This window comes from Desmodus rotundus, chromosome 12, assembly GCF_022682495.2.
Source record: "Desmodus rotundus isolate HL8 chromosome 12, HLdesRot8A.1, whole genome shotgun sequence".
In the NCBI taxonomy this organism is placed as follows: Eukaryota; Metazoa; Chordata; class Mammalia; order Chiroptera; family Phyllostomidae; genus Desmodus; species Desmodus rotundus.
The window spans coordinates 22,865,771-22,888,443 of NC_071398.1; the positions used below are offsets into that span (position 1 = coordinate 22,865,771).

At 44.0% G+C, this 22,673-nt stretch overlaps 1 protein-coding gene across 2 annotated transcripts in view; it reads left to right on the forward strand.

The window, feature by feature from the left end:
* Window positions 1–22,673, forward strand: part of WWOX (WW domain containing oxidoreductase) — an 897,629-nt gene that overhangs the window by 292,092 nt on the left and 582,864 nt on the right. The window contains exon 9 of one of the 2 annotated variants that reach the window (XM_053915335.1): window positions 18,751–21,863. The exons of the other annotated variant lie outside the window; for it this stretch is intronic. Within the exon in view, the coding sequence (XP_053771310.1) occupies window positions 18,751–18,804 (54 nt within the window). The 3' untranslated portion in view covers window positions 18,805–21,863. Of the gene's footprint in view, window positions 1–18,750; window positions 21,864–22,673 lie in introns of those variants that run through there. 2 annotated transcript variants of the gene reach the window in all.

The following is a 22,673-nucleotide window of genomic DNA, read 5'->3' on the forward strand; positions in this document are numbered from 1 at the left end:
TTTAAGATGGTCTCGGAACTTTGCCTCGCGCGTGCAATCCCTGAAGTGATATTTGAACCTCTTGCCTTTCCTGTTATTATTGCCTCTTTTCCTCTGTGACTTTGTTCTGAGACCCATTTATATTATGGTAATTGCCTTTTGTTATTTAACAATCTTCATTTGGGCCACATCAGTTAGAAGATAAGACTGTAGAAACACCAGCCCCTCAGCGGTATTCGACCCGAACCAGACCACAGTTTCTATCACCCTTATCAAAATAACAATAATATTAATAATAAGGACTTTCTATGCCAAGGAGTACTGTAAATATCACCATGAAGTAGATGTATGACTTATTAAAGAAACCTTTAAAGCTCTTCAATGCATCAATTTGCAATGGCTTTTATTTCCCTATTCATCAAAACTATTCCAGACAACAGTCATCACTTTTTGATTGTACATGTACTCGAAATGCTACCCGTATGCTCCTTTAGAAATGTGACCTAATCTACACTTTCTTCTCTACTCTGTTAAAGCCATTCCTCTGATTATTCCCATTATTTATTATGATGCCAATTGGACACTTACTTTTCTTGGGGTCTGTGCTTGCCGTGGTCAAAGGGTTGATGAAAAGTCAGAGTCGAGCAGTGGACAAGTAACGCGCACATAGCAGTCCTCGTGCAGATTTCGAGTTAAAACCTGCGCCATGTAGCAGCGCCAGCACAAAGGCTTGGCTGCGGGCTGGGCTCCTGTAACCGGCCCTGTTCGCGGCTGGAAGTGCGAAGCAGGGCCGGAGGGAACACAGTCAGCCTCACAGCCCATAAACCAGGGCTGTCCTGTCTCCAGTGCTATTCCAAAGCGGTCAGTTCCAGAAGTCTCTGATCAGTTGCAAGTAATGGAAAACTCTGGGACCTTGATCATTGTCTCTGAAGAAAGAAATTCAGAAAGTTTAGATTATGGATTTCTGTCAGTAGAAACTAAGTTAGCTTGCTGTTCTGTAAGGTACACATAATTTGGGGTGTATGCAATGCCATCAAGTTGTGCCCCGCTGGAAAAGTCACACCATTTTGTCATCAGAGTATTCGGTGGGTGGAGCCAGGCCAGGATGGATTACTGGTCTACCTGCTTGCTGGCCAGTCTATGCTCTAGCACAGGAGACAGCCAACTGTGACTTGTGGGTCAAATCCGGCCCACTGCTTGTTTTGGTGCAGCTTGTGAGCTGAGAATTCTTTTTACATTTTAAGTGAAAAAAGTTAAAGAAAATGGATATTCTGTGATACATGCAAGTATATGAAATTAAAATGCGTCCGTAAGTAAGTGTTAGTGGAAGACAGGCTCACCCCTGCCTGTAGGTGTTGTCTGTGGCTGCTGTAGCACTATGAAAGCAGACTTGCAGCAGGTAGGGAACTGTCTGCAAAACTGGAAGGGTTTCCCACCGGCCCTTTACAGACGGGTCTGCCAGCACCTCATTTAGTACTTGTACTGCCCCGGGAGCAGACGCAGTTAGGGAAGATTCTGCCCTTCCTCTCAGAATGAAACGAGGAAAGGTCAGAATGGGCCCTTGCCCTCGATGCTGATGTGGACGTGATGGCCACTTTTTGGAATTCTTTCTCTTCAACAGGTTCTACCCCCAGTCTTTCCCTGTCGACCCCACTCTTCACTCCCAGGTCTTTCCAAAGTCAACAGCAAACTGTTAGCTAAGGACCACTGCAACTAACCAGTGGTTCTCTGCAGACCAAAAGGAGTCACCTCCAAGATGGTCAAGCCATTGTGTGGCAGAGCCACCCAAGTCCTCCTGACTGCACACTGCAGCTCCACCGCACCCTCGGTATTAGGGATGGTGAGGGGAATGCGGGCTCTCTTTATCTGTTAATTCCTTGGAGGAAGTTCTGTTCAGAATGAATAGTCTTGAAATGTGTAATAAAGTTACCTCTCAAGACCACTTTTACAGAGAGATTTAAATGTGATAATAAGAATAAAAGAAAATGAAGTGACATTGAGGGCGTCTCTACTTTTATAACAGCTCGTGGTCTCCACTGTTAAGCACGCTGTAAAATGACTTTTATACATTTATGGATTGAAATGGTTCTGCTGAAATTTTAAGTGTTAACATTGTTCAAACTTCCATTACTAACACCTCTCACATTGTTACAAATGGTTTCATATTTGACATTTTGATCATACTAACCTGGGACATTTTATGCTGAAGCTCTCATTTCATGGGATTGGAAGGTTCTGCTTATTTTGATTTCAGCACCTCTCAACAGGAAGCCAATATGTTATGTTTGCACATCTTATCCTGATGCATTCTATAGACTGGTCATCGTACGAGGTATTTTAAAGAGATGGAAAAGAGGAAATGTTTTGTGAGATTAGTGTGGTTCGTGAAAACAAAGATTTTTTTTTTTTTCTACTTGGTTCCTTCCTGTTCAGATTTTCTCGTTTGCTTTTCCTTGAAGCTACTACTATTTGGCCTATAGTCCATAAATGCCCCTTATTTTTTATACCAGGCTTTATTGAGATATAATCTACATGCCATATAATTCACTCATTTAAAGTGTAGGACCTAATGGCTTTTAGTGTATGCACCGTGTGGTACAACCATCACCACAGTCAATTTTAGATCATTTTAATACCCCCAAAGAAAGCCTGCACCCCCTAGCCATCACCTCCCCAAACCCCCTCTTTGTTCTCCAGCCTTAGGCAACCACTGACCCACTTTCCGTCTCTGGATTTGCCTGTCCTGCACACTTCATATGAGCATGGTCCTTTGTGACTGTCTTCTTTCACCTCACATAGTGTTTTCGAGGTATGCCCCCTTATTTTTCAGTTCCTTTCTTTTTGTTTTTTTCTCTTACATGTGAAATTTAAAAGAAAGAATAAATGTGTGTCAGAAATATTTAACCTCTTTAAGCACGTGAGATCTATTGAATTCATCCTCGTGGTCATCCCAGCAAGCCGGCAGGGCCCAGCACACCCTAGACATTCCACACGGGCTTGCTGAGTAAAGAGAGCTGGGACTGATAACGCTAATGTTAGTCATGTGGGCCTTAAAATCCCCCTTGGCCCAGAGGGAGGCACATCCTGAAAGGCTGGCTCATGTTACGATGTGTTCAGAACTGTGCTTTAGGAAATGTAACGTGAACACCACCAGTATCACAGACATCAGAAGCTGCTGCTTTTTCTCATCCTTTCTCCTTGTCTTCATCTTCTTCGCCCTGCGTATTGAGAGCAGGGACCTCTTTGTGCTGTTTGGGGACCACCTTGGTTACCAGGTTGGCTGCATCAGCACCTTCCTAAAGAATTACCATTCCCGAGAGAGGAGTTTTTGGTTAGATGGATACATTTGGGTTTTAAATATTTGTTTTTTTTTTTTTTTCTCAGAGTTTTACAGAAGAGAGTAAGGACTTGGTTGTAAATTAGTCCTTTGTAGAATTGTGGTCTGTTTTTGCAAGGCGTGCTCTGGTTGAAGATAACTGGAGTCATGGTTTTCATTTTGATGGACACAGTGCTCACTGCACCTTTGAGAAATAAGAACCTTTTAAATAAAAGTAAGGAAAAGAAGTATTAAAGAATGGATCTCTTACTACTTTATTATGCAAACGGCAGGAGTTCAGATTTGGACCTACTGGGTTCTCTTTCCCTTTGCCTCTCCCAGTGTGCCCCTCTGTGTGATGATCACTTCCCAGTTTACGGGGAAGGGCCCATGAAAAACTGTCTGGAGTTGTCATTGTGACCAAACCCAGGCAAATCTTGGCTGCGAGATACATTGTGGACTTACTATATAGAACCGGAACATCAGCTTTCATCTGAAGACCCTGTCCCCCAGTCTCACAGAGGATGAAAAAGGCTGCCTATGTTATAAGCTAGCTAATTGTTGCCTTAGTTGAAGACCTAGATGAGCTTTAAAGTGAAATGCATATCTCCAAGGGCTAAGTAGCCAGCTCACAACAGACAATTGAGATAACAGATACTAATTTAGGAGAGGTTTTTCTGTTCTTTTCTCGTTTTCTTTCCCTCCCTCTTTTTCTTCCTTCCTTTCCTCTCTCAGTCTCTTTGTCTCTCCCTCCTTCTTTCTTTCCCTTCCTTCCTCCTTTCCTCTCTTCCTCCTTCAGTTTTCTCCTTTTTTGCTTCTTTCATTTAACCATTATAAATACAATGGAGTTGTATCTATAGGCTTTTGCTGGTAATTAAATCAATTATTTATGCATTTAACACAATCTTGAATTACTAGGTGATCATCTCAGGCACTCAAAAGTATAAGAGCCCTTGAAAGCAATATCCAGGCATAGGCATTCCATAGCACGTCTTACAATCTAAATATTGCTTTTAGTGTAATCGAAGCAGCAAGAGTAGTCACAGCAGTTGATGGACTATTTTTCAAATTGATTTCAAAAATGTATTTAAGGGGATGATCTTCTAGTCTAGATTACCTATTGATTTTTAATATGAAAAGCTCATTATGTAAGCAGTAACTGCATATAAAAACCTAGCAAACCTTTGCATAAATCCTTTAATTGAATTTCCAGAGCCTGTGGTTCTACTTTTTTTTTTTAATTAAATCTATTTCTTTTTTTAAGTGTTACTGTGTAATTTGCATGCTGTGAAGAGGCCCTGTCCCAGATAAAGTGCCATTGATCCTTATTAAACCTCACCTCTGGGCTTGCTTAAAACTAACTGGAAAAATTAAAGTGTTCATGCCGCAGCGCACTTACAGCTCGTGTGATGGGATTATGGAAAAAATAATAAAACTAATTTCCAGGAGAGAATTTATAATGTGAGATTTTATTTTTTCAATTTGATAATTAATAGTGAAATCATATCATATATATAAATCATATTTTAGCCTATAAACTGAAATGGCAATTAGGAAAGATAATATATACTTGATGTAAAACCATCGTGTTATGTGCAGATAATCTTTTGGCACTTTAATATTTTAATTGTAGAAGGAAAGGATTATGGATTCAAATCAAACACATTAAATGGTGGGTTTCCTTTGAAAAATAGGGTCCTTTTACTATACACTATATTAGTAGATTTTTTAATCTTAGTGTGAGGAAGTATAAAAGATACATTCTGGCTATGGTTGCGTTAAAATGTATGTATTAGAATTACCAGGGGAAAGAAAAATATAAAAGCTGCAATAGGTTTTTTTTATTTTTTTAATACCTAACATTTGTTACTTTAAAAGCAATAAAATTCCCTAAAGAAATATTCATAATCAATAAGAACACAAAATATGGAATATATTAACTGAGTTATAAAAATGTTTGTAATATAGCACAAAATGAAAAACACAGCAAGTTATGTGCAGTTTAAAGTGTAATCAATTTTGAGGTTGTATACAAGGATATAAATGATAAACACAAGTAGGAGCATTTTTAGTAAAGGCTGTTACAAAATACTGTATTTATGGCCTATTCCAATCTTTTTATAGCTCATTAATGTAGAAAACAAACACAGTGTATCCATCTTCTCAGACAGCTTAAAATTCCCTTAAATGATGTTTTTAAATGGAAATACTGAGCTCATTTGATCTGTTTCTTCTTTAAGCACGCACCAGTTTGAACAGGCGTGTACACTAGGGTTCCTCTCAGACTCTGGGAAGAAAAACTGTTGACCCCGATGATGCATTGCCCTCTCTCCACAAACCAGGGCAAACTCTGACACTTTTACAAGTAGCTCAGCACATCCCCCACCTCTCACAGGGCTCCCTGCCCACTCCCCATGACCCACTCCACACCAAGGAGAACCTTTCCACCTTTGGAAGCTGCATTAATTCTTCCGGGCCACAAGGGGGCTGTTGAGTTATTGGTTCACTTCACTCACTGGCAGGAGAGTTTAATGCCGGTTCCAAAGGTGCTTAATTTCCTGTGGTACCTATGAATATGCATACAGTGTGTGCTCAGCAATCTAGCAGTTCAAACAGCTGGTTCTAGTGGTAAGCTTCCCGCCCCCCTCCTTCCCTTGGACAAGTCCTTTCTGAGCAAGCTGAATCCGTAATGTAATATTAACTTATTTTCAGTATTTCATTTGCTTTTGATGTTTCCATCGTGGACCCCTTTTCCCTTGCATTTTGTCATTTCCATAGTAGTCACTAGCCTGTTGTGATTGATGGAGCACAGTTCCCTGGACTTGGGTGGCCCACCTTCCTAAAATAGAAGTAGGATTTAGCAATGCTCTGTTTGTTTCTTATAAGTTAAGAGTATTTGGAAGAGAAAAGAAAAGACAAAACTTGGGAAGAAGGCTAGAGTATCTGAATTGTTTCCTGTTCCTCTATTTACGTTAACACATGGTTCAGCACTACCTAGCTCCGCCTACCCATCCATCCATCTATCTACTCATCCATCCATCCAACCTGTACTGAGTACATACTGCGTGTCAGGCACTACTTCAGACAGTAAGAATTTGAATTCAGATCACTTGTTGCCTTCAAGAATCTCATTATGTAGTGCAAAAGACAAAGACACATGCGAACAATTTTAACAAGTAGACACAGAGGCCTAACTCAGCCTTGGGTTAGAAAAGGCTTTCATTACAATGTGGAAAGCTGTTTTACTTATGACCGTAGTTTATTTGGACTTCATCATTTATAAAGCAAACCCTCCTGGAGGATACGAGTGTACCGTGGTACTGAATTCCATGCAGATTATGGTTTTAGAATGAAGTCTTGTGCGGCAAGATCATATACAAGAGGATACTTACCTAGTGAACATGGAGTCAAGATGATTCCCATTCTCTGTAACTGATTGGCACTGCTCTGGTTGCCCTCAGGGAATCACAGGGCCACTGTCATAGGGAGAGTCCATACAGAGGTCCATTCATTGCAAGTTGAGAACTTATTTGGCTGGGGCACCGGATCAAGTGGTGTACGCATGTGGCCTGGGAGCTTGGGCGGTGGTCAGAGGCAGGATTCAGAGTTCCCTGAGCCAAGATACAAGACCCAAACCAGAAATAAAAGCCAAGCTGAGCTAGGAAAAGCCCAGCCAGCACAAATTAGAGGTCTCCGATAATGCCGACATGTAGCGCTCCAATCACTGGCCCTTCCTGAGGACAGTGCAGCCAATAACAGGGGAGTGGAGCATGTTAGAGGCAAAAGAACTGGGAACCTAAAGGGGATGATTCTCTTGGGTTCCGAGCCCAGAAACAGGCTTGCTTGGTCTCATCACAGCAGCCACACCTTCTTGGAGGCAAATCGATGGATTACAAAATTGAGTTTCCATTTTACAGAGTATCAGACATAGTTAATCTTCTGGAGGTCCATTGTCCAATATGGTGGCTATTTAAATTTAAAATAATTAAAAAGCAAATTAACTTTTTCAGTTGCACTAGCCACATTAAAGTGCTCAGTGGCCACATGTGGTTAGTGGCTGCCACATTGGGTGGCACTGGTAAAGGCATATGTCTGCCATAGCAGAACACTGTATTGGATTGTGTGCCCCTCTAAAGCAGAAGTCTCCAAAGTGTGAGAAGGGCCTGTTGGGGTTCCAAAAGAAAACATTACTACTTGTATTTATCCATAAAACGCTTCCATTTGTTATTAAGTATCTCAACACATTGATCAGGTGGCAGGTGCTATTGTTTTAAGTGCTTCCTATATTTATACAGATCATCCTCTCAAGTATCTTTTCAAACATTCTCTGAGGTAGTGCTATTATTATCCATGTGTTACAGACGAGGACACAGGCACAATGAGTGAAGGAGGTGGCAGAGTTGCAATCCCAGCTCCGGTGGTCTGGCTCTGGGGCGCTCACTTTTAACTGCTGTGTGGTACTGACTCTCAAGGAGGAAGCGTTGATCTTTACGAATATGAGAGTTGTGGAGACGCGTTGACGCCGGGCCCTCTCCAGTCCTCAGATGGTTGGGGGGGGCATGTATGACAGGCTGTGAAGTGAGGCTGCTGTTTCCCCAAGTGGAGAGTCCATGATGGAGCCCGTGTTTCTTGGGGACTCGCACACAGCCCTGGAAAATGCATTGAAGTTTCTCACATGTGCTCAGTTAAGTGGGTTTAGACACTAGATGATCTGGTTTGAACTAAAGCACCTCTCACAAAATGAACAAAAAGCTTAAAAAGATTGGTGCAAATGAGAACAGCAATTGAAGATAATACATACAATGCAAACACAAGCAAGCACAATGGAAATAGCAATCTTGCCACTTCATCTCCTCCTAACATGAGCCTATCATCTGTTCCAAGGCAAAAGCAATGAAAATTTGATCAGATCTTAGAGAAGTCAATCAAAAAGTAAAAACCTAAATTAGCAAAATGATGTGAAATTGTATGCACTGATTTTAATGATGAACATCATTCTAACCCTATCCCCTGCCTTGAGATATTAGCTAATAGAGTCATACAAGTTTATAATTTATAAATAAACAGACATGTATTGAGGTATGTGCCCTGAACTTTTCTCACTGATGAATGTTCACAATTAAAACAGTCTGGAGCCCCGAGGAGTTTTAAAAGAATCTGTGACCTTTGCCTGTCCTGGCTTTCACTGTTTGTTTGGTCCTGCTCTGTTTTTATCTCCTGCCTACTGAAGAGCATCTTTTCATGGTTTTCAGCTGAAAATGCTAAAATGAAAGTATTTTGTAAGGAAAAAGCAACCCCATTGACTGAAATAAAGTCATGGCAGAGGCTGGACTTCTGAAGGAAACTTGGCTGGATGGGCCTTTATCATTATACCCTGGGGGAGCCGTCTCCACCTTTCCCCCCTTCATTTACAGGTATTTAACTTTTTCATGTATATCCTGATATCAGCACATCATTGCACTGAGCCTGGCTGATAGAAGTGTGAAAAATTGCAAGGATGGAGGGTTTTTCTGGCATTCTGGCATATTCTCTAGAAATTTTAAAAAGCATACTAACTCTACTCTAACTCTTTATTCAGGGCAGGGTGGGGAAAGACAGGGGGAGAAGGGGGGGAGAGAGAGAGAGAAACAGAGAGAGAGAAAAAGAGAGAGAGAGAGCTGTGCAGGTGATAGGAGAGCTAGTTTGTGAAAACGATGCAGGAAGAACTCATATCTATGAACCTTTGCTATTCATCTTTCTGGTACTGGTGCTTTAAAATAAAATATCTAATTTCAGTGCAGAAAGGGAACCCTTCTTTGCCCAAAGATTTCTTAAAAGATTCCTTAACTCTATTTCTCATTAATGTTGAGCTACCCAACCTCTACATTTCTAATGTTTTTCTTTCATACCCTTTTTGAGGGTATGAAAATCCACTTCTAAAGAATAACTCAGAACGCGTGTGTTACTGTCACGCCTGCTCTGAGAGGTCGGTGATACGACATCTCTGTTTGGATGGAACGGTGAGTCGTGTGGCTCCCCGCCGTGTTCCATCTTCACTCCACGATCCCCATTTGTGAAACAGGCTGAAAGAGGCCACTTGTTTTTCCCAATGTCGCAATTTCTTTTTAATTGACCAACATTTATTAAATGCTTGCTGGGCCCTATACTAAGTGCTTCACGTGTGGTTTCTGATCTCCTGGCCACCCTGTGAAACGGCTCCTCCTGTCACCCATTTTTATAATGGTGGGGAAACGGAGGCTCAGAGAGGTTAGGTGATTGTCTGAGCATCACGCAGCTAGTCCGTAGCGGGACACTTACCAGCACGAAGACTGTTTGCCAGGACCCTGTTGAATGAGAGTGGATGGTATGAAAAAGGCCTTCTGTTCTAGGGAAGGACCCTGTCTCACTCATCTGTTTCGCTGTGCCTGGCAGTTGGGTCAGATGCATGGGAGATGTATGGCACAGTCTGTTAAAAGAAAGAAAGAAAGGCATGAACAAGAAACGGTCCCTCATGGGTATTCCTGGAAGTAGGTTGGAGGTGGGCATCCAGGCGTGTAAAGGCTGAAGCTTCTTTAAGTTGGGGACCCACTTTAGGAAAAAGAGTAAAACATTCAGTGTAGACTCGTGGAAGAAGCCCATGGACTTGATGGCTCCTAAAGCTTAATCTTCATTACCTTCACGGTTGTGTCAAGGACAAAATTTTACAAAGCAAAGTGGGAAATGCCTCTATCACTGTCCATAAGAATATTTGACTTTGTCATTTTCTTCTTTTTTTTCCATCCACCCACTCAAATGTGAAAGCCACTTTCACCATTTCACTGTGATGTTGAAGTCACGTGAAAATTACTCTGTATTTACTAACGTCACCTTCTGTGAGTGACACCAGCTCCCAGAAAGTGTGCCCTGCTTTCAGGAGTCCTCCTTCTCCAAAAGCATCCGGCAATATGGGGACCGTTAAAATGCTTTCCTTTCTGCCTGCATCTGGGTTGATTTTTTTCAGTAGTTTCTTAATGGTCTTTAGCGGAGGAAGTAAGTGACACTGATCAGTGAAGGTGGACAGTAAGATTTATAATGTATTTGTGCTAGCTGAATGCCAACAGAACCGGCTTTCCCAGCGGTGCTGTACGCAGACTCAGAAAATCAATAGGGATTAACCTCTGACCCCCCTCACATACTTATACTGTGGGCTGCATCGCTTCCCAATATTTCATCTGTTTCACTTAGCTGCTGTTCCTTACTCAATAATGTGTGGCCAATCTCACAAGATACTAATTAATTTTTTTAAAATGCAGCATCACTTGAAGCTAGAAAATATCACACATATGGAAATCAAGGCCCTTTTAGTTTATTTAGTAAACTCACATTAATTATCCTCAATTAAAAAAAAAAAGAACTAGGCAGGGAGAAAGCTTTGGCCATGAAACCCCCTGTGGGTGACAGTCGGGGGGGCCTCTGTGGCTGTCACAGAACACGTGTCCCCTGATGTCTCAGGTGGGACTTGGGCCCTGTCAGGATAGCTGCTAAGCTTACCTTTTAGATGCGCTTCTTTTTTCTGTTAAAAGGAAATTTATAGATGAATAGGCAAATATGCTATGTTGCAATGAAACGAACCCCGCGTGTAATTTTTTAAGGAATAAAAATTCATTTTAATACATTGTCTACTTGCAAACATATACAGAGGTTAGTGTGAACGTGAGCTTGTATGAGCTGCCCTTAATTATTATTGACTAGCATGAAACAGGAGCAAAATTTGCAGTAATACATTTTTAACTTTCCCTTTAAACCTTGGCATATATTAAAGTGTTCTACATTTGTCTTAAAAATTGAAATAGTTCTTACGTTTCCTTCATCCAAGACCCTTTTGTTCGTATATATATATTTTTTGCAAGTACATCTATTCCCCAGAGTTTACTTACAGTTTGCTATTGATCCTGCAGCTGGTATTCGAATTGGTCGATGTACTCTGTAACTTGTTTAAGATACCCTACCTGAGCTATTAGTTTAAATAATGTATTCATAAATTGATTAATCATTACAGTAAGACTTATTAGCTGCATTTATATCTGGGTGTTATCCACAATTGACTTGTAGTCTAATAATCATGCATACTTAAGCAGAAGTTGCATTTTACATTACAATTTAATAATTATTGAGGTGGAAAACAATAGTATTTGTGTGCAGAAGTTGAGTGGCTATAGGGCTTTAAAGGTGGGACTCATTAAGCAGATTGCTGCTTTTACTTTCCCTGGGTAAAACAGATAGTTCCTGCCCCCAGAGTGAAATATGGGAAGTGGACCGAATTCTGTCAGCCTTGAAGAAGTGATTGAGTTTGCCAAAGTTGTCCCGGCCTCACGGCTCTGGAAGATGGATGAGGGCAGAGAGGAACTTAAAGGGATACTGCCTTTGTCTCCATTTCTGTAACAGCTACATGGTGGGACGGGGTTCCTTCCATGCACGGGGTTGTCTGGGAGTGCAGTCACACCACGAGGCTGGTATCCCTGCCCCCCAGTGAGGCGGAGCGACCGGCATGGACGTGTACAGTTGGTAGCCTTGCTGGGAATCAAAGTTAACTTGAATATATTGTCCACTAGCAGACACAGGCAGAGGTGTGTGTGGACAGGTGTGTCTGTATGAGCCGCTCTTAGTTACTATGGAATAGGACGGGAAAGGGGCAGAATATGCAGGAATGTGCCAGAGCCAAGAGTGCCCCACAGAGCACATTGGGATGATTGTTGAAGGGCCTTTCCTGTGGTCTCCCAAGCAGAAAGCAGACAGTTCCGGGCTTAGAGCTACTTGTACTAAAAAAAAAAAATTAATAAACTTTATTTTTTAGAGCCAAATTGAATGTGCAGTGTAGAGAGTTGCCATACATCCCTTCTGCCTCACACACATAGCCTCCCCCACCCACAAGCACTTAGAATCGAACTACACTTCAGTGAAAACACTCTGTTGGGGGGTGGATGTTCAACTCCGGCTCTGCACTGGGCCCGCCCCCCTGGGCTGTTTCTGACTGACTCCTCGGGTGACCCCTTTCCAGCTGCTTTTAGGGAGTGGGGATCTGTCAGACTCCACTTCATCTTCCCTGGGAGCTGAACCCCTTTTCTTCACCCCATTTGGTTAGAAAGGCATTTTGACTCGCCGCATGATTTTTCTACTCCATAAATCCCCCTTTCAAACATTCTTCAGCAACCTGCTAAATTAATATATGCTGTGTTCTCTCGGTCACGGGGAGGGGAGCCTCCTTGCAGCGCGCATTTGTTCAGCTGCGTTAGAGGAGCGCTGCCCGCCACGTGAAGGACATCTGCTCACAAGTGAGCAATTGTGCTTCTGATTCGGGGCAGCACCTTCGCCTCCACAGCGCCGCAGATGAAAGAACAGATTGCCTAGGAGCCGCTTTTCCGAGGGTCCCCCTCCCCAGCATGGGGCTTCGTACATTACTGAGAGCAAACCCACTTTCCACTAGTACTGCCCCCTGCACTTGTCTGGCCAGCCTTATTCAAAAAGTCAGCATGGATCACTTCTCTACAAAGGCCTATCAGGCCAACCAGGAAGCTTCAGCAGATAAATTATTTACAGTGTTTAATTACCATTGTACAGATTTATTAAACTTCTTGGTTACCTAGGAGCCCAAGTAGCTGCAGTAAAGAGTTTGCTAAACTTTGCATAATAGATGTTTTGTTCTCAAACAAAACCCCTCTGTGCACGCTGCTACCATATAGTGATGTCTGTGTTGGGGGCGCAGGGGGGTACTGGGAAATGGTTAACAACAGACTCCTAAGGGCAGCAAACTCTGACTCGCCGTGTTTGCCGGCGCTGGTAGTGTAAATACACCACGGCCCGCGGGAAGTTAGGGAAAATGGAGGTGGTCTCGCATACCCTGTGTGTCGGGGGCGACATCTCTGGTGTGCAGACAGTAAACAGAAATAGCCTCAAAAGCATAGATAATAGTCAAACATACTAACATTATTTAGAAATACTGAGTTTTGATTACTTCTGACCTTTGTTTTTTATAGTTTCTTTAACCGGGACTTTATATAATGTAATGTTTAATGATGGGTGTGTCCGGCAACTAGCTCAAAATTCCTGGAAACTTAGCAGTCGGCTGTCAGGTTGGTCACCCCGACGGCTGCACTCCACTGCGTGTGTTTGATTGACTGCCAGCTTTAAATCACATCCTGTGTTCGGATCAAGTTCATGAGCTATCCCTGATTCCGGCTCACTCCTAACAGGGCGTCCCTGCACAATTTTCCGCTGCGGTGTGATGAGCCGGCTGGCGTGCCGCTAAGTGTCCCCGACAGCCAGCAGACACTTGTACCCTGGCTGGTACATCCCAGCCGATTCTGTTGTACTGATGTTAAGGACAACAGCATTTTGCCAGAAGCTATAACAAGATGATTCTGTAACAACAGCGTGGTGACACCAGACTATGTGTTGCAATTTTCTTTAATATTTATGCTGGATAAATAATTTATCTCTTTTTTTCAGGGTTTTTTATTTTTTCATCTTGAACATGTTGATATAGACAGGTGCTAGGTTTCCCTGAATGACTAAAGCAAGGACTGGGTTATTCCTTCCCCACCTCCTTCCTGCCCCCCAAGAAAAATCAGATGCATCAGCAGAGTTGAGCTTCTGGGAATTGCTTCCACAAGTCCGCATCCCATCTACTAATATGAACTAATGAGCTCTATTAAGTACCAGCCCACACGTTTGAAGGGAGTCACTTATTAATGTGACATTTTTGCATGGCATTATAGCATCAGGACCATTGTACTCCAAGGTTTCAGAAAACTCAAAGTCATGGCTCACCTGTTATTACGTATTTGGGACTTCAGGCCGAAGCTCCTTCTAATCCAGGGTCTCTCGGTGCTGGCACTGAGACATTGGCGCTGGGTCGTTCCTTGTTGTGGGGCTCTGTCCTGTGCATCGTAGGATGTTGAGCAGCATCCCTGGCCTCCCTCCACCCACTAGATGCTACTAGCAAGTACTCTCCTGAAGTAGGAATAATCAAAAATATCTCTGGATATTGCCACATGCCTCTGGAGGGCAAAAATGCCCTAGGTGGAGGACCAGTGTTCTGGAGCCACATTTCTTAGCCACTTAGATAGAACGGGGTGTCAAACTCATTTTCACTGGGGGCCACGTCAGCCTCGCGGTTGCCTTCACAGGGTCGAACATAATTTTAGGACTGTATAAATGTAACTACTCCTTAACAGTTAAGCAAGAGCTCAGCACTGCCACCGGGTAGAAACAAGGTGCCGGGCCACATAAAACAAGGCGGAGGGTTGCATTTGGCCCATGGGCCTTATGTTTGCCACCTGTGACTTAGAGTGTACAGGAAATGTAGCAATTGTCTCCTTGTAGTTAGCCATCTCTCCATCCAGCTTCCAGGAACCTTCCAGCCCCCAAACATGAGATTAGAAATAAGGCCTTATGTCGCTAAATCAACTGCCGCCCAGGGACCTGGACTGGAGGGAGAAAAGCAGTCTTTCTACCCAAGGACCACCACTTCACATTTCCTAGGCTCCTGAAGAATTGCACACAGCATCAGGAATGGGGTCTCTAGAGTGGGTAGGGCTGGGGCCCTCTTTTTCTCGGACTGTTGCTTGCTGAGGTTGTAGACTAGTTTCTGAACTGCGCAATAGGTAGGTTTGTCACTGGGCACAGGGGAGCATGCCCAATGGGAGGCTTGAAAGGCCCCCACTGCCCTTGGCTGGGAATGGAGGAAACAGCGGAGATGGGCCTTTATCTCCACACCCTTTAATGTGGCAAAGCCTTAGCAGTTACTGCAGGATGAATTTTAGGGTCACTCTGTGGATGCTGTAGGCCTCTCCCAACAGCAGAGCGAGCTTTGCCAGCTCAGCACTAGGCGAAGGGCACATCCTGGAATCATATCATGATAACTACACAGTGGTAGGCCTGAGCCCTTTCTTCAAGCCCAAGAGGGCTGAGGTTGAGCTCTTCATGTGTCCTTCTGCAAACAGGCCTTCCTGACTTCTCGGCTGGGTCTGCCAGTGTGACATCTGGGCATGACAGGTTTGATACCTTGCTGGCCTGGCCTTGCTCCTGGGTCCTCAGGCAGCTGATCAGAGAGCCTTTATAGCCACTGTGGTGGGTGGTGCCGGGGTGCTGTGCTCGCCCAGCATCCTCTGAGACAGCAATTACAGTGGAAGGAGGCAGCTCTAAGTCGTGCAGTCCTGGGATGTCCTTGTGGGCCACTTAGGACCTGTGTGACCCAGGGGCAATTTACTTCACCTCTCTAGTCTCAGTTTTTTAATCTGTTAAGTGGACATGATCTTTTCATGACAAAGTCGTAGAGGGATTCAATTAAATGGTAAACATTAAGCAGCTTTCTCAGCTATGTGGCCACAGCTATTGTTACTCTTCTTTCGGTTTTATTGCCATTTAGGTCGTTCCCACAGATAATGGCCCGAGGCTTCCATGTCCCCTCCAGCCTACGGGACATGAAACTGCCCTGTCTCTTCAAAGGGCCTGACTCCTACCTTGAGCAGCCCCTTCAGAAGCAGTTAAGGAGATCAATAGTTATCTGCTTACCTTTCTGGCTGAGATGAGATTTTATGCTTGTTACTAGCAGATCGATAGTGAACGCACATTCTGTTAAGTTTTCCATAGGAGTCATTAATCTCCCTCAGCCTCAGTTTCCCTACCTGTGAAGTGAGTCTAACCAGGATGATAATGAAGAGTTAGGTCAAGTGAGGTTGGCAGTCAGACGCCCACGAATGGCTGTGACACCGGAGCACTTGCTCTCCCCACTGCCAGGTCGGCAGCCGTCACGGAGCCTGGAATAATGAACTGCCACACTGAGGACTTTTTCTGTCCTTCCTCGGCCACACTGCTAAGCTGAAGCTCTCACTCTGAACCTGAGAACACACACTTCAGTGTGACAAAATGCCATTTGAGAACAGACAATAGAAATATGTGCTCTTGTTTTCCTTCTAATGACTTACAAATTTTCACTCCTCCCTTGGAAGTTTTCAAATACTATGCATGCATTTCCCATGCATTTCCCACATTGCATATTCACACTGAATCTGGGCAGGTGTGGTTCTTTGTGATCTCGTAACCTTGCTGTCCAGGGTAACAGAATAGACTGGAAAGGGCCACTGCTGAGCACCCAAGCTGGAGTTTGTAATGATGGGCAGGTGCCATTTTGGGTCTTTGCAATGGTCAGAGGGGAGTTTGGAAGTCATTGGAACACTTGTCACTAAAGCTGTTGATAACCAAAGGGTGCATCGGTGTGGGTGACAGTTGTCATGGGAGGGGGAGGTGACAGATAGTCGGTGACTTTAATGTTTATATTCCACTGGGGTGAGCTCTAACAAAGGCCCATCATTTCCCACATAACCCATCCTTTTAAAAGAACATCTGTTGAAACTGGCAATTTACATTCTTCTTAAAATATGCAGCGACATAATTAACCCTCTGGGGAGACTAATATTAGTTTATTAAAGACAATTTGTAGGTCTGTTTATTTTTACACTAAATGATTTGTTCATATTGGAAAAAAAATTATTTGTGGTGTGGGTTCAGTTTTATTCAGGGTTGATTCTTGTCGAGGACACAGGTGACTAGCTGGGTGATAACACATGGGCACGATGATCGTCACACATGAAATAATGGAAGCATGCTGAAAATGCTCGTATGGCTTGACACTTGAATAACTTGGCATTGTGCTAACTTCTGGGTATAATTAGTTCATTTGCAAGTGACCTGATCTGCTGTGTGTGTGTGTGTGTGTGTGTAAGAGGTTCCTTTTGTCTCCAGCCACAGCGGTGGGCTCCTTTGGCACCCATAATTGGTGGGGTTTTCTCATGCTCATTGCTGTAGTTCCTACAAGCTGATTCATACTCTCCACAGGAAGATCGTGGGCACTCAGTTCTTTCTGACATTGGACTAAGTTCAATCAGAGAAGAGGGAGGACAGGGCCTTTTGACATTGTGCAGAGGCCAAATGAAGCGACAGTCCTGCTAATTGTTCAGATGACCTTCTTTGAATTGCAAAGCATCGTTTGAATATCCAATCATTTTGCCTTCATTTCTATATCCCACAGCAAACAAAGCCAACTCCTGTTTTCCTCACGATGACTCTTCAAATGTAGGCATTCCCTTTCCAAGTAACTCTTCGCTTCTCATCTCCAATCTAAGCATTCAGTTACTGAGCAAATGAAATGTCTCAAAGAACCTTCCCCCGTTACTACTTGCCCTACTGCAAAACAGGACTTACTGGCAGCAGCTCACAGAATAAGACTAGCAACGAACTCAAGTGAAAGTCACTGTGAGCTCCTCAGCTTGGCTCACAAGCCCCTAACCTGGTCCCAGGTCATTGCTCTGGCCTCCTTTGCTTCCACTTCTGCAGCCAAACTGAACTGAGCACCCCAGGCTGGCTCACCTGCACCAGCTGTGCTAACCCTCTCCCCAGGTTCCCCCTCCTGCCCTCTATTCGCATGTCTATTAACGAACAGCTCTTCAACCATCAAAACCCAGTGCGTGGCATGTTGTCTTGCATGAAGCCTCCCCAGACCTTTAGAAAAGTGGTCAAGTCATCCCTCCAGCTGCCTGACCCCACGGGCACTTCTGTATCAAAGTTGTCCAGTTGCACAGTCATCTTTCCCATTGGATGAAATGCCCCTTGGGGAAAAGGACTGCATTTTATTCCAGTTCTCACTGTGGCCTGCGCTGAATAGGTGCTCAGTGAACAGTTGTTGAATTTAGTGTGTTCTCTTCCCCAGCTGATCTGTATTTAGGGTCTAATTGCACTTTGTGGCTTGTTGTCAATGAAATAGAAGAGTTGCATCACATGTATGTGGGAGTGATTAGAAAATCCGATCGACCTGGGAATCGCTGACTCACACCTGGAGTTTCTTTATTTGCAGCCTGGAAGATGAGAACTGAATTTGAAACCCCTGGAGAAAATTCCAGCACATGAAACTATTTTGAATAACAGTCATTTGAGGATTGGGGTGGGGGTGGACACAGGTGCCCCTGGAGACCTGAGAGTCACTGCCACTCCTTGTACTTCCTTCCACCCCTCCCTTAGCTATGTTCATCAAGACTCTGCAGCCCCCGGTGCTGCTGAGTGCTGCCACTTGGCCTTGTCCCTGCACCCGGAATGTGCTCAGCGTGGTGATTCTCTAAGGCACAGAGTGGAGGGTGCGGGCGTGTACTCTCTAGATTTCTGAAACCTGCCATTCTCCCTTGAAAATCCCCGTCTTGCACATCACAGTTCAATGAATACCCAGAAAATAAGTGGCACTGAGGCTCAAGGGGCATTTCCATAGCAAGGAAAACAGCCCCGCAGACACTGTGTGTACCCCTTATTAGGGGTGAGGGGAGGCTTCGTGAGGCATGGGTTACCAGCCACACAGTCATCGAGGACACACGTCTCCTGAAAGTGTGTGTACATGTGCGTATCTTCAAACCGAGTAATTTATTTTTTCTTTTCTTCTTTTCTATCACCAGCCACTGGGCAAGCTGACCCAGGACAGTGGTCCACTGAATGGACTACCTCAATGATTCTTCAGCAATTCAGTCCATTCCTTTAGCTTCCTAGCCCCTCTTTTATCGTTGTATGTAAAACCCACCACCCCACAGTGTGATGGAATCAAATCCATTGAACATCTAGTCTGCACTGGATTGACTGTGGATAACGCAAGAGCACTTTGCTACATCTGGAACCATGGCAGTGAGCCAGAGGTGGTCTGTGACCTCGGGGACGAAGCCTGGGGCCTGCCACTAGGAGGCGTTTACCCGATCTGTGTTTCCCTTCTGTCCCCAGTAAGACTGGGTTTATGTTGGGATTTTCTCTATGTACTGGCTTAGGGAAGTTTTACTGTGGAGCTCATGTGCAACAACCGTCAGAGTTGCAACCGAGGGAGTCAGTGAGCTCTTAGAGAACATGCATCACCATATCCAAATGGTTTTTTCCCTGAATTTGTAGCCTTTTGACAAATTACCAGGAGCTTCATCCCCGATGTACTACATGGTGAACACTCAGTGTGCTTGCATCCACTTCCCAAGTCCTTTACCACTGTCAGCCATCGCTAATCAATCATGATCACGCTCAGCACACTATTCCAAGTAATCATCTGGGGTCGGCGTGGGAGCCACTTTTTATCTGTCATCCTCGCAAAGTGGCCTTTTGGTGAAAAGCACCGTAGTTCATCCTGCAGAATACAGACTGGCCCCGCGGATGGCAGTCATGCCCTTGGGATCTTGTTCCCAGTGACGTTGTGCAGTCATGGGTTGGCCCTCCTCCTGGGAGAAGGCTGGAAAAACTTCAGGCCAGTTACCTAATGGAATAATACGTGTTTTCCACTTCCATTTTCTGCCAGGGCCTGGTACTCACTCTCCAACTACAAGCTGGAGCCGTTGTAAGAAAAAGTCCTACATTAAGGATTTGTCTATTAAAGATGGCCAATAGACACGTGAAAAGATGTTCATTGTCATTAATCATCAGAGAGATGCAAATAAAAACCACAAGGAGATACCACCTCACACCTCTTAGAACGGCCATCATCAATAAATCAGCAAACAACAAGTGCGGTGAGGATGTGGAGAAAAGGAACCTAGTGCACTGTTGGTGGGATGCAGACTGGTGCAGCCACTATGGGAAACAGTATAGAGGTTCCTCAAAAAATTCAAAATGGGTCTGCCTATGACACAGCGATTCCTCTTCTGGGAATATATCTGAAGAAACCCAAAACACTAATTTGAAAGAATATATGCACCCCTATGTTCACTGCAGCATTATTTACAATAGCCAAGATATGGAAGCAGCCCAAGTGCCCATCAGTAGACAAGTGGATAAAAAAGCTGTGGTACATTTATACAATGGAATACTACTCGGCTGTAAAAAGAACAGAATCTTACCATTTGCAACAGCATGGACGGACCTAGAGGGTATTACGCTAAGTGAAATAAGTCAGTTAGAGACAGACAAATACCATATGATTTCACCTATATGTGGAATCTAAAGAACACTATATATGAACAAGCAGAATAGAAACAGCTTTATAGATAGAGAGAACAGACCGATGGATACAGGAGGGGAGGTGGTTGGGGGATTAAGGGATTGAGAAGTAGGGATTGATAGTGACAGAACAGTCACAGGGACGTAAAGTACAGCACAGGGAATACAGTCTATAATATTGTAATAACTATGCATGGTAACAAGTGGGTACAGGAAGCATGGGGGTACTTTGTGAAGTATATGATTGTCTCACCACTAAGTTGTACACCTGAAACTAACACAAAATAGTATTGAATGCAAACTGTAATTGAAAAAATTTAAAAAGAAAATAAAAATTTTTGCATATTAAGACAGTTGGCTCGCATTGTTCTGATCCAGAAGCTTCCCTGGAACATTAAGGACCCGCTGCAGGACCCATTGCAGTGGCGACCTCGCCCAGTCCATTGGAAGTACGGTTGATTTATGCATGCAAAGTTCCAGGGGCACATCTGTTGCATCAAGCTATGTGTACTTGTGTGGGTAACTAATGTATGTCTGTCATTCCCTTATATAGCCCAGAGTTGCAATTGTATTCAGTCATTCCAGGTGCCTACAGTGTCAGCTGAGTTATTTGTAAAATATCTTAGGGCTGTTTAAAGATCATTTTTATATGTTCTAATAACATAACAGTGAAAGCAACATAAATACAGCTAATACCCACATAGCACTTACCATGTGCACATATATCAATATATAAGTACACGATACGTAGCACTCTTTCTGGATACTTTTCACGAATGAATCCGTCACCACAGTCCCGTCCCCACTTTGGGTATCAGACAGCCGAGGCTCAGAGAAGGTAAGCGACCAGGCCGGGAGCGTACAGCTGAAATAAGTGTCTGATCCTCCTAAGTCTGTGTTCTCACCCCCTGCATAATATGCGATCCTCCCAAATTTTCTCTCCATTTGGATAGAGTAATGGTAACCCTGCCTTACTAAGCCAGGCAGGGAGCCCAGACTTTTATGATGATCGGGAGGTACCAAAGCTGGGAACCAGAGGCTTGGCGAAGGTCTGACTCTCCAGATGATGGTGTTTCTTTTGTATTTTGGATAGGTCAATAAATAAACATGAAACAAACACAAAGCGATAAGCAAACAAAAAGAAAAGGAAACAGCAACAGACCACTTTTGTGCCCCTTAAAAACTTCTTTTGTGGGCCGCCCCCCAAAGCCCAGTCTGACGCTAAGGCCAGGAGTCTGCTGCATGAGGCTCACATGTGCTTTGATTGGAAATACTCCCCTCCCGGGTCCGCGTGGCTGTGGCTTAATGGACTGCATGTCAGTGGCTTTTTGAGGAAAAGCAATGCAAGGCTTGGCCCTCGGTCTTTGAGTCAGCACATTGAACTTTTTGTCAATTAGCTCCTCCCCCCATCCTATGGTATGGCCTTTCCTGTAATTACAGTCAAGATCCTATAGCCGGAGGAAGGCCTGTCAATTGAGTAAGAGGTTGATGTCCATCGCACAGCGACAGCCGGTTCTGAGGGCTTCAGGCCTGTCCTTAGAGAGCCCTGTTACTTCCTCCTCAAGTACTTTGCCTCAACCCAGCTCACCGCCATCAGATGCATGGGGTGGGGGGGGCGGTCTTTTTCCGTGGCTGAGCCCAGGAGGCCAGGCCCCTAGCATATGATATACTTGCAGAGTGGAGATGGGGCATTGATTTGTATTGTTTTCAATTACACATCATTTAAAAGATATTCCTCTGCGTGCACATAGGAAGAGATCTAGGAAGATGTGTAGCTGACTTCCATCAGGTTTGACCCCCGGGGAGTGGGACGGGGCAAGAAGCCACAGGAAAACAATCTTGTTTGACTTTAGAACAATCTGTACTAGATTTTTCTTTTTTAGGTGAGCATGGATTACTTTCATAACTTCAAGTTACGATGTAGTTAAAGAATCAAGATCAATAAGCTTATTTCTGATGGTCAGAAATGCCCCAAGAGAGGAAAATTTTAAATGGGAACCACAAAGTCTTCCGAACACCTCGAAGGGGTGCCTTAAGCTGGATTATGGGTTTTCAGTATTGCTTTCAGAATTTCTGGACAGAGCTCATCCTTCTTTTTGACTATTTTTCTACATGGGTTTTTAGCTTCCCTGGCTGCCCTCACCCTCACTTCCCATCATTTTCCTGTCTCAGAAAGTGAAACGCATGTCTGTAGTCATCATTGGTGCTCTGCCTTTTTGAAGTGATGAAAACGTAAGTGCTGGCTGGCAGAGCGTGCACAGAGATTGCTGAAGACGCTGTTGCAGTGTGTAGCCCTATTGGACAGTTTCCCGTCTATGAAGAGCTACGAATGGAAGTTAAGGGACGGCTCATATCTATCAGTAGGTGATTGGCATTCTCTGGGTCCATTCAGCTCACATGGCCACGATCACAA